Source organism: Oncorhynchus mykiss, chromosome 15 (genome assembly GCF_013265735.2).
Source record: "Oncorhynchus mykiss isolate Arlee chromosome 15, USDA_OmykA_1.1, whole genome shotgun sequence".
NCBI classification, from domain to species: Eukaryota; Metazoa; Chordata; class Actinopteri; order Salmoniformes; family Salmonidae; genus Oncorhynchus; species Oncorhynchus mykiss.
Genome location: NC_048579.1, coordinates 17,555,527 through 17,574,432, shown reverse-complemented (window position 1 = coordinate 17,574,432; position 18,906 = coordinate 17,555,527). Strand labels below are relative to the sequence as shown.

Here is an 18,906-nt window from a genome sequence, read left to right as displayed (position 1 = left end):
TACATTTGTGTTATTTCTTTCCTTCTTAATGCGTTTGAGCCAATCAGTTGTGTTGTGACAAGGCAGTGGTGAGTAGGTGTGTCCAAACTTTGACCAGTACTGTATGTAAACATTGTATTTCTGTTGTACTCACTCACTCTACCTAGTTGGTCAAACTGCTCAAATATTTTATATGTTACACACTGTGATACATAATGTACATGTCTGTAAATAGATTGGTTGTTTTTGTGTTAAAAAAATTTATGAGCCAGAAGTACCTACGGATACAGGTGTGGTAGACACTTCCAATGGTTGCCATGGGAGTCCTATCAGAGATGATTTTGGACCGGTAGGAGTACGATTCCTGCTTTTTGTCTGACCCGTCGGTTGTTTCAGGCCGGGTGAAAGGACAAACTGGGAGTGGTTACATCTGTGAAAGTTTGGAGAAGTGGAATTGTTTGTATTTTTCGTACATCCTCCACCCAGAGGGGGCGGGCGCTGTGCTTCATGCGTCACGGGGCTCAACCTGTGTCTTGCTTTACTCTCCGGAGCAGGGAGCAGCTCAAAGGAGTGATCAGTGGGGTAGCGTTGAGTGTAATGGTGAATCAAATAAAAAAATAATATTCCTAGGACCTCCTGGGTGGCGCACTGGTCTAAGGCACTTCGTACATCGAAGTGCCTTAGACCACTGCGCCACCCAGGAGGTCCTAGGAATATTATTTTTTAATTTTGGAAGGGCATTGTGTCAAGAAGCAGTGCGGCTTGTGCGGCAGTTGGGTTGTGTATCAGAGGACGCATGGCTCTCGACCTTCGCCTCTCCCGAGTCTGCACGGGAGTTGCAGCAATGAGACAAGTTTATCCCTAAATAAAATTGCGGATAAAAATAAAAATAATAATAATAATATTCCTGGTATTTATGATGCACGCCATTTGGTAAGATGTAGACCGGTGGGAGATTTGAGATTGAAAATACTCTGTGTCTTGTTGAGCTTTGACACAGAGTTTCTAGCTGACAAGGTCAACTTAGGTTATATTCGCTATTCTGTGAGGGCCTATGTTCTGGGGTAGAATGTTTCCAATGCTGAGGCAGTGAAGAGAGTAGCCCAAGGGTGAGTGATTTTACTGGGAGCCCCCAGTGAGTAGGCCTGAAGAGAGAGAGAGATCCAGAGAGGATGAGGTTTAGTAAGGTTGGATTTGATGCGTTTATAGCCATTGTGATCAACTGCACTGCACTGATGGAGTGGAAATCACAGAAGATAGATGTGGTTGTTGCAGCAGCAGATAAATATTTGGGTGTGAGAGATTTTAGTGCAGAAGATCTTCGGGGAGTAGACGGCCTGGTGTAGGATTGTTTAGGTGTTTTGATGGTTGTGCAATTTAAGATGATCCCCTTTATTTTGTGCCCAAAATTGACAACCTGAACACCGAAAGACGCAACACAGAGTCTAGTTTGCCAGAAATTCACACGAAGAAGAAGAGATTCTAGAGCGGTGACTGAGCCTGAGTTTTCGACCACCATCAACAAAACACAAAATTGTGGGATTTCTTGTGGAAAAAATAGTTTTGCATCCCTCCAATAAAGTTTCAGACACTTGCAAAATATATGCCATGGTGCATCGAAGCTGTTCTGGCTCATGGTGGTCCAATTAAGACACTTTCTATTGGTGTTTATTATTTTGGCACTTACCTGTACGTGTTTGATTGTAACCTCTGGATTTGACCTCTTCAATAAAAGCTTCTACTGAATTTCATGTGTTGTATGTGTGAGCTTTAATGTAGAAATATACCAGACTGGAAAGTTAGGCAAATAGTTTTGCTCATGTTCTTACTTTTGCAAATCAGTTTCTGGGCAATTAACAAACTTGTTTTTGTAGTGAGGGGACATACACAGGTGTGCTGGTAAGACCATTAGACTTTTTGGACACTACCACTACAGCCTTACGGAAGAAAAGACTGCTCCGACAATCCAGGTTAGAAATGTCTGAATTTCATCATTTTTTAAGTTTAAATGGTTGGATTGTTGTAAGAGACTAGACGTTTAAATAACATTAATGTTTAGCATGCTGTTATATATTTAAAATGTACCTAGATTTTACTTACGTAAAAGCTCAAACTGTTTATTGTGAATCATAATATTTGATTAAAACCCTTAACATATAGTAGATTAACAGATAATATCTGACTTTGAGGAGTTGTAAACAAATTACTCAGGTAAAAAGTCTTCCTGGCATGATTTAAAATACCATAATACTACCATATGGCAGAATTAAATCGCAACACATACAGAATTGAGATACATATATAATTGCAATATGAATCAATTTGTTATGTCTATGTATTGTGATACAAATTGTATTATAAAGTCTCTGCCAATACTCAGCCCTAATAACTACCTTATTAACAATACAAGTCTGGTAATTAAAAGGGTTATTCAATTAGCGACAGTACCAGTCAAAAGTTTGGACACACCTACTCATTCAAGGTTTTTCTTTATTTTTACAATTTTCTACATTGTAAAATAATAGTGAAGACATCAAAACTATGAACTAACACATAACCAAAAAAGCGTTAAACTAATCTAAATATATTTTATATTTGAGATTCTTCAAAGTAGCCACCCTTTGCCTTGATGACAGCTTTGCACACTCTTGGCATTCTCTCAACCAGCTTCATGAGGTAGTCACCTGGAATGCATTTCAATTAACAGGTGTGCCTTGTTAAAAGTTCATTTGTGGAAGTTCTTTCCTTCTTAATGTGTTTGAGCCAGTCAGTTGTTGTGACAAGGTAAGGGGTGGTATAGAGAAGAAAGCCCTATTTGGTAAAATACCAAGCCCATATTATGGTAAGAACAGCTCAAATAAGCAAAGAGAAACGACAGTCCATCATTACTTTAAAACATACAGGTCTGTCAATGCAGAAAATTGTATAGTCACAAAACCATCAAGCACTACAATGAAACTACTCTTATGAGGACCGCCACAGGAAAGGAAGACCCAGAGTTACCTCTGCTGCAGAGGATAAGTTCATTAGAGTTACCAGCCTCAGAAATTGCAGCCCAAATAAATGTTTCACAGAGTTCAAGTAACAGACAAATCTCAACATCAACTGTTCAGAGGAGAATGCATGAATCAGGCCTTCATGGTTGAATTGCTGCAAAGAAACCACTACTAAAGGACACCAATAAGAAGAAGATACTTTCTTGGGCCAAGAAACACAAGCAATGGACATTAGACTGGTGGAAATCTGTCCTTTGGTCTGATGAGTTCAAATTTGAGATTTTTGGTTCCAACCGCCATGTCTTTGTGAGACGCAGAGTAGGTGAACGGATGATCGCCGCATGTGTGGTTCCTACCGTGAATCAAATCAAAGTTTATTTGTCACGTGCGCCGAATACAACAGGTGTAGACCTCACAGTGAAATGCACCAATGGTGCGAAAAGGTGTGTGTGTGTGTGTGTGTGTAGGAAGGTAAGTAAAGACATTTGAAAAAAAGAGTAGCAAGGCTATTACAGACACCTGTTAGTCAGGCTTATTGAGGTATCAAATCAAATTTTATTTGTCACATACACATGGTTAGCAGATGTTAATGCGAGTGTAGCGAAATGCTTGTAGTATGTACATGGTAGTAGTATGTACATGTAGGTATCGTTAAAGTGACTATGCATATATGATGAACAGAGAGTAGCAGAGGCGTAAAAAGAGGGGTTGGAGGGTGGTGAGACACAATGCAGATAGCCCGGTTAGCCAATGTGCGGGAGCACTGGTTGGTCGGATCAATTCAGGAGGAAGCATTGAGGAGGAGGTGTGAGGGTGTTGGGGTGCTTTGCTGGTGACACTGTCTGTTATTTATTTAGAAATCGAGGCACAGTTAACCAGCATGTCTACCACAGCATTCTGCAGCTATATGCCATCCCATATGGTTTGCGACTAGTGGGACTATCATTTGTTTTTCATAAGGACAATGACCCAACACACCTCCAGGAGTGCTGCATCAGATGACCTGGCCTCCACAATCACTCAACCTCGACCCAATTGAGATGGTTTGGGATGAGTTGTACCACAAGAGTGAAGGAAAAGCAGCCAACAAGTGCTCAGCATATGTGGGAACTCCTTCAAGACTTTTGGAAAAGCATTCAAGGTGAAGCTGGTTGAGAGAATGCCAAGAGCGTGCAAAGCTGTCATCAAGGCAAAGGGTGGCTACTTTGAAGAATCTAAAATATATTTAGATTTGTTTAACGCTTTTTTGGTTACTACATAATTCCATATATGTTATTTCATAGTTTTGATGTCTTCACTATTATTCTACAATGTAGAAATTAGTAAAAAAATTAAATAAGAAAAACTCTTGAATGAGTAGGTGTCCAAACTTTTGACTGGTACTGTAGCTAGCAACTAGCTTAAATATAAGGTACATTTGTAATGTGTGGCTGTCTATCAACTAAGAAACACATGTTAATGGATTGTTAAAATATCACTCCAAGGGGAAATGTTTGTCCTTAATATTCACAGATCTCATTTTTCAACAACTGGGAAGTTATGAACACCTGAAATACATTTATTTCATGACTATTTATTTTTGTACCCAGCACCTGCAAGTCACTAGATGGGTGTACACTACTTATTGAAAAGAGATGAACACCTCCATAGAAAGCAACACTACTCTCCTCACCAAATACGGTCTCTATCCATCTATGTATATAATTTACACTGCTGCCTACAGCATCAACCTCTTCCTGGGTCTCCCCACCAATCTCTACGTCCTGTGGCGGATAGTGACCGGAGCAGGAGGGTTGGTGGCTTCAGATTTCTTCACTCTCAACCTCGCCGTGTCTGAAATCCTCTTCTGCCTGAACTGTCTGTTGAATATAATCTACATGTACTTCCAAATTAACGGTTCTGTACTGAAAGTTATAGGATTCTGCATGGGTTTCATCAGCACTGGTCGTCCCCTTTTCCAGTGTAGTGTCTGTGTGGAGCATTACTTGGCGGTGGGTCATCCTGTAACCTTCCTGAAGTATAAACCCCTGAGATACAGGGTGGGGTGCTCTGGGCTGGTCTGGCTGATGGTGCTTGGGTCCTGCTTTGTGCATGTGCTTAATGAATTCCAACTTGCAATCAATTACTTTATTTTGGGGTTGAACTTGGTTGTTTTTTCTGTGATGCTCTTCTGCTGCCTGGCTGTCCTCAGGGCGCTGAAACGCCCTGGACCGGGGGAAGGAGACAGGGAGAGAGAAGGGATAAACATGAAGATGAGGGCCTTTAGGATAATTGTAATTATCATGGTGGCAATGCTGATGAATTATTTTACTATTATAGTAGCAATTCCACTTCAGAATTTCTTAGAAGACAATAAGCTTGGTTTGGCATTCTCCATTTGTTTCTCCATCGTTGTGGTCTTTGGGTTTGTGCAGCCCCTTCTCTACTTGCACAGGGTTGGGAAACTGGCCTGTTTCAGGGGTCCCTGAAGAGATCTCCCTTAAAGGAGATGTTTCTCTTTTTTACAACCAAATCTAAAAAGTGTATCTGAAGGTTCTAGACATTTTTTTTGCGATTTCACTTGTTTTTCAGAAACTTACGTCAACCAGCGATGAATTTCCTCATCCTCGTTGCGCAGTACGGGGATTCAGAAAAAACATTTAACAAATGCTCCAAAAACACCAATAATTCCTTTAAGAATTGGAAACACTATCAGTATGGTGGTGCAGAGGTCTTTAGATGTTGTACACATGAAAGTGTGTCATTCCAAACTTTCTCTGCAAGTTATATTCCATTTTGTGTGACTCGAGTCGTTTCCCCTATCCAGGTGCTCCATTGTCCGTGTAGCCTGCTGCTACAGGTAACTGCCAAAATAAAGAAAATACCAACATAAAGTGTATTCATAGGGAGTTGGGCCACCACACACCACCAGAAGAGCATTGGCATAGATTCTACAAGTGTCAAGAATGTCCTGTGTGAAAGCACCTGCTTTCAATATACTTTGTATCTTGCCTATACTCAAGTGTTTCCTTTATTTTGGTAGTTACCTGTAGAATGGACAAAGATGTATGGGTCGAGTCGCAACAAAATTGCGGATAAAGTTATAAAATTACACCATTTCATGTGTACAACATCTAAAGACCTGTATCAATATACTGAGAGCTTGTCCATTTCTAAAATGACGTATTTGGGTGTTTTTGGAGCCTTTGTTAATGTTTTTCAGAGCCCCCGTACTGCACAATGAGGATGAGGAAATTAATCACTATTTGGTGTAAGTTTATCAAAACCAAAAAATATAACAAAATCGGGAGAAAAAAAAAGAGTCCGGACCATTTACATCCATTTACATCAAAAATAGAAATTTGTTTGTAACAAGGCAGGCAAAATTCTTCTTAATATGGGCTAGATTTCGCATTTCTACATGCAAATAGTTCTAAATGTTAACGCTATATCCCCAGTAGTATAGGAATACAATTCCATGATATAAACATAATTATTAAACGCTGTCCCTGCAGCAGGTATTTGGGATTATGATTCGGTAAAAAAGTAGTGCTATGTTATTTTAGGCATTTGTAAGTCGGGTTTTTTAAACGCAAAGAAATCCAATCTATTGCTAATTGTGCATGTAGCTCCTTTAATTACTAGGTACCAGTTGTTGTCTTGTGTGAGTTTTCTATACCATCACAGAAATGAATTACAAAAGACCTTTAGAACCTAACGTTAATATATAGGTTAACACTACATTTATTATCCTGAATGAAAATAATTTGTTGTAATTGTTTGACAGTAGCCAATTTCATTTGTATACTGCATTTACATATTGTGTGTTAATGGATTGTAATCATACTGTTAGTGGTGAATTTAAAAAAAAACATATTTATAGAATAATAATGAGTTATCATCAATCTAATAACGGAATTGTAAATGTTTTGTATTCAACCAATCTTTCAAATGTAATTTGCTAATGTTGAAACTCACTGTATGCTGGCCTTGAAAACCTTGATTGCTTGATACTCAAGAAATGATTCCACTGAACTTCGATAGTTTCTGTCCTAATAGATATATTACAATATGTACAATCATATTCTGTATATGCCTCACCTTGAAACAAATGTAACCCTTCAATAAAAGCTTCTGCTGAAAGTCATGTTTATTTGTTTAATAATATACTACACGACTAAAAGTATGTGGGCACCTGTCATCTTACATCTCATTCCAAGATCATGGGCATTAATATGGAGTTGGTCCCCCCTTTGCTGCTAGAACAGCCTCCACTCTCCAGGGAAGACTTTCCACTAGATGATGGAACATTGCTGCTGGGACTTGCTTCCATTTAGCCACAATAACATTTGTAAGGTCGGGCACTGATGTTGGGCGATTAAGCCTGGCTCGCAGTCTGCGTTAAATTTAATCCCAAAAATGTTAGATGGGGTTGAGGTCAGGGCTCTGTGCAGGCCAGTCAAGCTCTTCCACACTGATCTTGACAAACCATTTCTGTATGGACCTCGCTTTTTGCACGGGGGCAATGTCATGCTGAAACAGGAAAGGGCTTTTCCCAAACTTTTGCCACAAAGTTGGAGGCACAGAATCATCTTAAATGTCATTGTATGCTGTAGCATTAAGATTTCCCTTCACTGGAACTATGAAAAACAGTCCCAGACCATTATTCCTCCTCCACCAAACTTTACAGTTGGCACTATGCATTCAGGCAGGTAGCGTTTTCCTGGCAGCCAGACGTTGAAGCATGATTCATCACTCCAGAGAACGCGTTTCCACTGCTCCAGAGGCCAATGGCGGCAAACTTTACACCACTCCAGCCAATGCTTGGCATTGTGCATGGTGATCTTAGGCTTGTGTGTGGCTGCTTGGCCATGTTGCGTTTATATTTTTGTTCAGTATAGATCATCGAAGTCTTCCGGGGTGAAATGAGCACAGTATACAGTAGACGTGCCCACGGTTCCTATACTCCAATCCTGTCCCACTTCAAAGCTAGCTTCTCGTTTTTGTACCACAAATGAGTCGCAAAAACACGTCCTTGTGGGTATTACTGCAGCCAGCAACAACACGCTTTAACTTGAAAAGAAAAAGACTTTCTGACAAAATTAGAAACGTGTAATATCTGAAAATGTAGCAATCTAGACTCTTACTCGCATCTTGTCATGGTGAACACATATGCAGTTCTACTACGTGATATTTTTCAAAAAAGACGCGTTAGACAGGATTACCTACACATACTGATCAGCTCAAATAGACAGAAGCGTGCTATATGGCATACCAATCTGAACTCATCTCTCGGCATGTCCAGCCCACTCATTATCTCAGCCAATCATGGCTAGCGGGAAGGTTGCTGTTTTTAATATTTACAGATGGCATACAAGTTTGTTATTAAGGCACATGAAAGTTTACATGTTCCAGAAGGCATTTCTGCCAAAAAAACATTTTGATTTAAAATAAATGATAGTTTACGCTCAAATGGCGCTCCTCTGAAGTAGTGACGCGCGACATACGCCTAGTTTCCTGAAACAAGTCACATATGGGAGGGCAATGATGCCAAATACAAGTCGAGATGAACTCTTACTTGCATTTGATTGCCTACTTATCTCAACAGTCTCAAAAAAAGAGTGAAAATACATAGGTACACCCACCCAAATGTTAATAGAGGTGAAGGTGAAGGGTTGAAAGAAATAACAGTGAGAAAGAGGAACTGGCTGAATCTACAGAAAGTTTACAGAAGGTCAAAGCCACATTTGTTGGTGCAATAAATCACTAAGGCATACTTTAAATCAGTGTGCTAATGCAAGTACTTCTCATTCTACATTGGGCAATAAATGGTTTCAAGAGGAAAAGCCAGCCTTAACGGTAAGTAAAATGACAAGTGTGTGTGTGTGTGTGTGTGCGTGTGTGCGCGTGCATGCGAGCTTAGTGGTGTTACATAAGTGTTGCCATTAGCATCAAATCGCCCACACTGCTGCCGACACTGACGCCTTCCACTCTCACACATCCAAATGTAACATAACAAGAATGCTGTGAAATCATTCTCAACACATTTTGTGTGCTGTCAAATACCCTTTCTCAGTCTCTAATAGTCTATGTGCCTGGGGGACTAGGGTCAGTCTTTCCTATCTAGTGTAATTCTCCTGTCCTATCTGCTGTCCTGTATGATCTTAGGTATGCTCCCTCTAATTCTCCCATATCCTCTTCCTCTCTCCCTCTCTCCCCGAGGACCTGAGCACTAGGACCATGCCTCTGCACTACCTGGCCTGATGACTCCTGTCTGTCCCCATCTCCAGTCCACCTGGTCATGCTGCTGATCCAATTGCTGTGGTTCTGCCTGCGGCCATGGAACACTGACCTGTTCACCGAACGTGCCACCTTGTCCCTAATCTCCCTATCTCACAACTCAATTCAAAGGGCTTTATTGGCATAGGAAACCTACGTTTACATTGCCAAAGTAAGTGAAATAGATCATCAACTATAGCGAAATGACAATCAGAAATTAACAGTGAACATTACTCACAAAAGTTTCAAAGAAAGAGACATTCAAATGTCATATTATCACTATGTACAGTGTTGTAACAATGTGTTGAAGTACAAAAGGGACAATAAATACAATGTATTTACAATGTTGGATTGTTCTTCACTGGTTGCCCTTTTCTTGTGGTAGCAGGTCACAAATCTTGCTGCTGTGATGGCACACTATGGTATTTCACCTAATGGATATGGGAGTTTATCAAAATTTGATTTGGTTTTTGAATTATTTGTGGGTCTGTGTAATCTGAGGGAAATATGTGTCTTTCCATGGGAATTAACAGGAATATATGGGAAATAACGGGAATTAATATTAATGCCATTTAAATGTAATGTTTTTTTTTTTACATTGGATATATTTACCATATCATATGGAGACAGAAACATAAATATTTTACCTATCATAAGTAGACATAATTGCAAATGATTAAATCCTTCCAATAGGAAAAAAAATGTAGTTACAAATGGAACTTTATTTAAATGAGTTGACTCTTCACATGGGAGGATTTCACTGAACAACAAAAGATAGGGAATATTGAATGATCCCCAATGATCCATCACATCTCCCAAAAACGTGTTCAATATACATCTGTAAAATGATTGTCTAGAAACTAAAGCGTTGGTTGTCTTCCTCTCAGGCTTCCATGTCTTCTCCCTGGACTTCCTCAATGTCCACCTCTTGAACATCAGACTCTGAGGCCTCATCTTCACTGTCACTTTCCAATCTTGTTGAGGATGTCTCGTTGTCAGGCTCAAAACTCCTCAAATTGGCCCGGATGGCCACCAATTTTTCAACCCTTGTATTGGTCAGCCTGTTGTGTGCTTTGGTGTGTGTGTTCCCAAACAAGGACCAGGCGGCTGATGTTGGTGGAATTTGGAAGATGATGGAGGCAACAGGGGAAAGAGCCTCTGATCCACAAAGTCCCTTCCACCAGGTGGCTGATGAGATATGTTGGCACGACTGCCATATTGCATCTCCATCCCAAAGCCATTGCTTGGAAGTGTACTTTGCCAGACTGCCAAGAACCTTGCCCTCATCCAGGCCAAGGTGGCAAGACACAGTAGTGATGACACCATAGGCCTTGTTGATCTCTGCACCAGACAGGATGCTCTTGCCAGCATACTTGGGGTCCAACATGTACGCTGTGGCGTGTATGGGCTTCAGGCAGAAGTTTTCATGCTTTTTGATGTATTTCAGAACTGCAGTTTCCTCTGCTTGGAGCAACAGTGAAATGGGTAGGGCAGTACGCATTTCTTCTCTTACATTTGCAAGCAGAGTCTGAACATCAGACAGGATGGCATTGTCTCCCTCAATCTGTGCAATGGCTACTGCTATAGGTTTCAGGAGTTTCAGGCTGCTTACCACCCTCTCCCAAAATACATCATCCAGGAGGATCCTCTTGATGGGGCTGTCCATATCGGCAGACTGTGATATGGCCATTTCTTGGAGAGACTCCTCCCCTCCAGGAGACTGTCAAACATGATGACAACACTACCCCAACAGGTGTTGCTGGGCAGCTTCAATGTGGTGCTCTTATTCTTCTCACTTTGCTTGGTGAGGTAGATTTCTGCTATAACTTGATGACCCTTCACATACCTAACCATTTCCTTGGCTCTCTTGTAGAGTGTATCCATTGTTTTTAGTACCATGATGTCCTTGAGGAGCAGATTCAATGCATGAGCAGCACAGCCAATGGGTGTGATGTGAGGGTAGGACTCCTCCACTTTAGACCAAGCAGCCTTCATGTTCGCAGCATTGTCTGTCACCAGTGCAAATACCTTCTGTGGTCCAACGTCATTGATGACTGCCTTCAGCTCATCTGCAATGTAGAGACCGGTGTGTCTGTTGCCCCTTGTGTCTGTGCTCCTGTAGAATACTGGTTGAGGGCTGGAGATGATGTAGTTAATTATTCCTTGCCCTCAAACATTCGACCACCCGTCAGAGATGATTGTAATACAGTCTGCTTTCTCTATGATTTGCTTGACCTTCACTTGAACTCTGTTGAACTCTGCATCCAGCAAATTAGTAGATCAAGCATGTCTGGTTGGACGGGTGTATGCTGGGCGAAGAACATTCAGAAATCTCTTCCAAATGAGTAAAAAATAACTAAATACATTTCCACATACAGATAAATAGTTAAGCAGTTAGATTAAACAACTCCTTTGTAAGATAAATTATAAAAAATGAAAAATGAAACGGCGGAACTCGAGCGTAGTATCAGTGAAGAGCGGCAAGGCAATGTAGGCCTCCAGGCTAATTTAGCTAAATTATATCAGGACCTGGGTAGTTTTTCCAGGTTAAAGCAAACGGAGATAGGTGCTCCATGCTCAAGAAGATGGATGCTCCCAGCTCCTTCTTCTTTGGTTTGGAAAGACAGAGCGGTGAAGCCAAGGGCATGCATTGTCTGCAGCTGTCAGATGGACGGGTGACCTCTGTGATAGGGGAGATGCGGGAGCGGACTGTGGAGTTTTATACTGAGTTGTATAGGGCAGAACTGTGTGATTCTATGTGTGCTCAGGTTTTATTTGCAGAACTCCCTAAGATCTCCCTGGCACAGAGGATGAAGTGAACTGTCAGAGGCCATAACCCAGACTCTCCTGCCCAAAAAGGGGACTTGTGTGAACTTAAGAACTGGAGGCCTGTGGCATTGCACTGTGAGGACTACAAGATATTTGCCAAGGTCCTTGCCAACAGACTGAAATCCCAACTGGACTCTATAGTACACAAGGACCAGACATAATGTGTACCGGGATGCTCAAGGACATGTTGGACATGTCGAGAGTTTCAAATGTGAACTTTGGACTGGTTTCTCTAGACCAAGAGAAAGCTTTTGATAGAGTGGACCATGAGTATCTGTTTAATGTGATGTTTGGGTTTGGGGAAAGGTTTTTGGCTTGTGTGAAAATGTTGTATGCTGGGGCTCAGTAGGCCAGTCTGGGTGATGCGGGGCATTAGACAAGGATGCCCTCTATTGGGCCATTATATACACGATTCATTGAGCCTTTCCTGGGCCTCCTACGCAGGAGACTGCAGGGAGTGTGCTGGACAGGTATGGGTGTTTTGACAGGCATAGCAGTGTCAGCTTACGCAGATGATGGTTCGGTGGTGGTCAGGATATGCAGGCACTAGAAAATACTCTGAAGGTGTACAAGTGAGCTTCATTGGCTAAGGTGTATTGGGGCAAGAGCAAAGCTCTGTTATGTGGGGCATGGAAGGATAGCTTCCCGGGGGTTTGTAGTGGTACAGGTATTTGAATAAGGAAAGGGCCAAATGTGTGTTGTTGAATTTTCTGTTTGCTCAGGCATGTTTGGCTATTTGGCTAACAAGGAGGAACAGGGTTAAAGTGGGGGGATAACAGACCCTTTACTATTATTTAATAGGATGGTGTCTGTGCGCCTTAGGGTGGAATTTGAGTTCTATAAAATTATAAAAAGTTTGGAGATGTTTAAGGACATATGGTGTGTCGGGGAGGCCGTTTGTATAGCTAGGGAAGGTGGGTTGGATATACGGTTGTAGAAATGGTGAGGTTTTGGTTATTGTGATGTGTGATGTGGTTTTGTATCATGGGGTAGAGGGCAAGGTGAGTATGCAGCACAGAGGATTTTTGTTTTTTAAAGGGGGGTGGGGCTAGTGAGGTTTAATGAAATGAGGACGTATCATATAAAGTCATCTAAGTATCTCTCTCTCTAAAGAGAGGGGTTTCAGCTGCTCCGTTTGCTCCAATGCTCAGGCGCCTATGCACCTCACGAAATCTCAGGTACGGTAACACATATCGACAAGAGCAGTAGAAAACTGTAACAACACAACTTGGAGATATATCACAGATTATAGATTTCAACAGGAATCACTTTAGTCCATGTCAAATGAGATCTTAAGTTATATATGAGATCCTTTTTAGAACTGCAAATATAAGCTAAAAACTGTGACAGACAAAACAAATACAAATGTCATTGAACCATAGCTAACAAAACAAAAAATCTGACAGCTGTAGAGCTTCCTTGGAATGGAATAGAGTACATTTCGTGTGTCACAAGGCAGTCATAAGCAGCAACTTTTCCTCTGGGTCAAGACTTTGGGAAAATGTGAGGTATTCTCCAGAGACACAAACACAAACTCTGCTGATTCACATTATGTCAGTATCCACACTAGGTGAGTTACTTTTGCATTGCCTAGTGCTCCGGGTGGGTGGAGATTTTAGGACCAATAGAATGGTCTAAACTGCACAAACTCCGCCCACCCAGGCCACCGGGGTATTGCAAAACGAACTCGCCCACTGATGCAGTATGACTCTGCCAAGGGAGGGGCGGCAATATATCGACCAATGAAATGACCAGACTATAAATACCACAGAGAGAAAAGTTGATATTGAACTAAGTTGGACTGTCACGTGGTTTAAGGTCATTCCAGTGTATCCCAATGTTTTGCCTTCCAGGCCTAATGGTACCAATAGCAGAGGTGCATAAAGATACAAACTTTACAAACTCAGTGGAGAGTGTTAAAACAATTAATTAATATCTGAATTCTCCCATCTTTATGCAGAGGGCCTGGATGTTGCTCTGGGGGCATTTGCTTACCTTTCCTGGCCCTGGAGAAGAGCTTGATGCTGATGGGAGAGGTGGAGTTAGAGTCTCTGGAGGAGGAGCGGAAGATGCCGCTGAAGCTCAGGCGACGAGGCGACTTGGGTGGAGAGTCCTGGTGGGACGAAGGGTAGGGAAAGATGGTTTTGGGGGAGCCTGGGCTGTTCTTGGTCCTAGCAGGGGCCGACTTGGGACTGGAGGGCCGGCTGAAGGGCCCCCGCGTGAAGAAGCCTTTGGTCGGGCTGGCTGAGTGGCAACTCCCATCATCCTGAGGTAGAAAACAAAGAGTTTACTGATCGCTTTGTAGGAAACAAGGCTTTTTTGCTCTCCTTTTGACAACACAGCTTTACAGCAGTGACATGAGAGAGTATTGATTAAGATCTAGACTATGTTCAATCACAGAGAATAAGCACTTTTGTTGGCAACATGCCAAATGTACATAAAATGCACAATTCAATATAGCCATTTGACTTCTCAAAATTAGACACAGCTGGAACCTATTAAGGAGGATTAAGAAGAGGGAAGGGGCTTAACTTTAATTTCACGTCATTCCTGGTTGAGAGGAAATAGCTCCCATTCTCTGTTTTAAGAGATAGACAACCAGGTTGAACACGTTTATCTTGAATTTATCTACCACTTTGCCATGCATGGGGGTGTCCAATCTACAATGCTCAAAGGCAGGACTTTGCAAAGCCAAAATAATTGGTTCAATGTCAAAAGTTTACTGTCCTGATTTATAATGTAATGTTTTCCTCGTAAGATAGAAAACTGGTTACTAGTAACACTATGAACCATTAACAAATAATTGAACATATGAGACAAAAAGGTCTACTGTAGGGCTCCCGAGTGGCGCAGTGGTCTAGACACTGCATTTCAGTGCAAGAGGCATCACTACAGTACCTGGTTCGTATCCAGGCTGCATCACATACGGCCGTGATTGGGAGTCCCAATCTGACATGCCTAGTTAAATAAAACAATAGAAAATACTGGAAACAGGCTCCTTTCAGTAAACAATAGAGTTAGAGATGCAATGAAGACAGTCTGTTGTGCTTTCCCCTAGGTGATATATTGCAGAGTGTAGTTTCACTGTCTGAGAGTGTCTGGAATATCAAGATGATTCCAATAAATGTTTATCAGGTCTTTGCTGAATAATTACAAATGTTCAAGCAGTTCTGAGTCAAAGGTTTTGATGTGAGGGCAAATATAGTCCATTATTATTATCAGATGAGAGCCAAACGCTGCTGAGAAGATTCACCCAGCATAATCAATGTGAGGAGTGACTCAACCTTTATAAATATGAATATGCATATGGACACAGATGGCTTCAGGGTTGCATCAAATCATATACAAAGCTTTTAAGCCGTGCAGTAAGAATGTAGAGATTTAAAATGATACATAGGAAGAAAATGTTACTAAGAAAAGGTGAGTGTAGTTGGAATGGACTGCTCATTCTTGCAGTGCTACTTTTGGAATGTAAGCCACTAGGGCTGCCTTGACACAGGAAGCCCAATTCTGATATTTCTTCCACTAATTGGTCTTTTGACTAATCATATCAGATCTTTTCACATCCGATCTTTTTCAGAGCTAGTCTGATTGTTATTTTCACAATCTGGAAAAATATGAGAAACAATGCATGGGCTTTATTTACTATAAACCTATTATTCTGTATTATGTACAGTTCAGCAACTCGGGGTACAACAGTCAGTATGGGAACAAAATAGGTCACATACTAAATGTACTAAAACCTTGGGAGGAAATCAACAAAGGGAAATGAATAAATGTGATCTACTACACTCCATTTCCTTGAAAGCTATCAGCTTATCTTTTTCAACAGCCTTCACTGGTTATCTTGTTTTTTTCCTGATTCACTGTCGGCCCTGTAGCTTCTGCTACAAAACCAGGAAAAAAGGGTCCGACCTTCATGCTCCAAGGTGAGAGACGCAGGACGACAGAGAAGATTCTGTCTGAGGTAAGAGCTAACTCTTGAGCCAAACAAACACTGCATTAGAAGGGAACCACTAGCAGTGCTCTTTCTGTTGTTAACATCCCAACACACGCACCTTCCCGCAGGCAACAAAACAATGGAGCAGCAAATGTATAGGTCTACCATACAACAGTGTTTCATCCAGCATTGCACAGGCAAGACCTCTCTTGCCATCCACTTAAAATAGTTTGGCTTCTATTGGTTTCAATTGATCCTATTGGTGCTAGGATGTTGCTTTGAAGGCCTTTCACCGCCAGCCTGGAACATAATGTAGGGGACAGACTGCCAATACATTGTTCATGGATGACAGTCTATGGCAGTAGGTTCAGCAACACAAAGAGTTAAAGACTTCATTCAAAACCAGGTTATTAGAACAGAGTGTAGCTTTATCCAGTTAAGAATAATAATGGAAACACTTAAATGAGGACACTGCCATTTGCACAATCAGGTGTGAATGAGATTATTGATTAGATTGGGAACAATGCCAAATGTAGAGACATCTACCTCCGCATGGCAACAGGGAAATCTACAGTCCCTGTATTGACAGGTAGGCCCGCTGTAACATGTCTCCTGATGACGTCTCTGCCACATTCTTCATTTGAAAATGTACAGTGCGTGCACAGTTTGTATGTGAAGGTTCAGATAGAGGCCACCTTCGTCAGCACCAGGGGCATACACACTTGGGACCCAATCAAATAAATAAAATATATATTATGCTCTTTACTTGTCACTAACTAGGTTTCCATCTTATTGGCAACGGATTTTCATTTGGATATTTTAAAATCTGCACAAAAACAATATGTGCATTTTCCCACCAGAGATGTCATTCCATCAAAATGTACTTTTTATTTTTTATTTAACCTTTATTTAACTAGGCAAGTCAGTTAAGAACAAATGATTATTTACAATGACGGCCTACCTCGGCCAAACCCGGACGACACTGTGCGCCGTCCTATGTTGCGGATAAAAGTCTGAGCATTGCACATAGAAATACGTATTGCACAGAAAAATACATTTTGCGGTTAAATTCCCATGTTTTTTTAATAAAAAATACAAAAATACAAAATGCAAGTTAAATGGGTTTTCATCACATTTTCAACTCTACTGATGGTTTTCTCACCAAAATAATTGTGTTGTATAGCGAGTGTGCCGACTGGTATTGCCACGTGCGCTCTAGCCAACAGCTGGCAAATACAGTGTGGGTATAGCCTACATGATGAGGTTTTTATGGACAAAATATTTTGTTCTATTTGTCAAACGGCAGCCAAGCATCGATGAACATGTCACCAGAAAAAGACCCTCGGTATTTATTGGAAAGGAGCATCAAGCTCATCACCTTGCACTTTCACCACCCTGGGAAGTTCATCATAACTTATTTCATCTGTAGCCTAAGAAACTTCATGCTTTAGCGAAGAGTCGTGTCATGGCATATCATTGCGTGACTCCAAGTTGATTTTGATATGATGGTTATTATATCAATATTTAGACAAGTGTTTCTACCATCATTTTGCATATAATTAATTTTACAGACACAAAAAGATCCTACCTTGTCTAGCATATTTTGAAGGTCGATATTTGGAAAGTTAACTGACAAAGTTCCAGTTTCTCTGCAAAAAAATAAAAAAAAGAAACATCTCTTTTTCAAGACCCTGTCTTTCAAAGATAATTTGTAAAAATCCAAATAACTTCACAGATCTTCAATGTAAAGGGTTTAAACACTGTTTCCCATGCTTGTTCAATGAACCACAAACAATTCATGAACATGGACCTTTGGAATGGTCGTTAAGACACTAACAGCTTACAGACGGTAGGCAATTAAGGTCACAGTTATGAAAATTTAGGACACTAAAGAGGCCTTTCTACTGACTCTGAAAAACTCCAAAAGAAAGATGTCCAGGGTCCCTGCTCATCTGTGCGAACGTGCCTTAGGCATGCTGCAAGGAGGCATGAGGACTGCAGATGTGGCCAGGGCAATAAATTGCAATGTTTGTACTGTGCTACAGGGAGGCAGAACAGACAGCTGATCGTCCTCGCAGTGGCAGACCACGTGTAACAACACCTGCACAGGATCGGTACATCCGAACATCACACCTGCGGGACAGGTATAGGATGGCAACAACAACTGCCCGAGTTACACCAGGAACGTACAATCCCTCCATCAGTGCTCAGACTGTCCGCAATGGGCTGAGAGAGACTGGACTGAGGGCTTGTAGGCCTGTTGTAAGGCAGGTCCTCACCAGACATCACCGGCAATAACGTTGCCTATGGACACAAACCCACGGTCGCTGGACCAGACAGGACTGGCAAAAAGTGCTCTTCACTGACGAGTCGCGGTTATGTCTCACCAGGGGTGATGGTCGGATTCGCGTTTATCGTCGAAGGAATGAGCGTTACACCGAGGCCTGTACTCTGGAGCAGGATCGATTTAGAGGTGGAGGGTCCGTCATGGTCTGGGGCGGTGTGTCTCATCGGACTGAGCTTGTTGTCATTGCAGGCAATCTCAATGCTGTGCGTTACAGGGAAGACCTCTCTCATGTGGGACCCTTCCTGCAGGCTCATCCTGACATGACCCTCCAGCATGACAATGCCACCAGCCACACTGCTCGTTCTGTGCGTGATTTCCTGCAAGACAGTGTTCTGCCATGGCCAGTGAAGAGCCCGGATCTCAATCCCATTGAGCACATCTGGGACCTGTTGGATCGGAGGGTGAGGGCTAGGGCCATTCCCCCCAGAAATGTCTGGGAACTTGCAGGTGCCTTGGTGAAAGAGTGGGGTAACATCTCACAGCAAGAAGCAAAACAGCAAATCTGGTGCAGTCCATGATGAAGAGATGCACTGCAGTACTTAATGCAGCTGGTGACC

At 41.8% G+C, this 18,906-nt stretch overlaps 1 protein-coding gene across 2 annotated transcripts in view; it reads right to left on the bottom strand.

The window, feature by feature from the left end:
• The window catches only part of LOC110489719 (5'-AMP-activated protein kinase subunit gamma-2), a 104,514-nt gene that overhangs the window by 67,376 nt on the left and 18,232 nt on the right, over positions 1–18,906 (bottom strand). For both annotated transcript variants that reach the window (XM_036943912.1, XM_036943913.1), the window contains exon 3: positions 14,058–14,328. In XM_036943912.1, the coding sequence (XP_036799807.1) occupies positions 14,058–14,328 (271 nt within the window). The remainder of the gene's footprint in view (positions 1–14,057; positions 14,329–18,906) is intronic.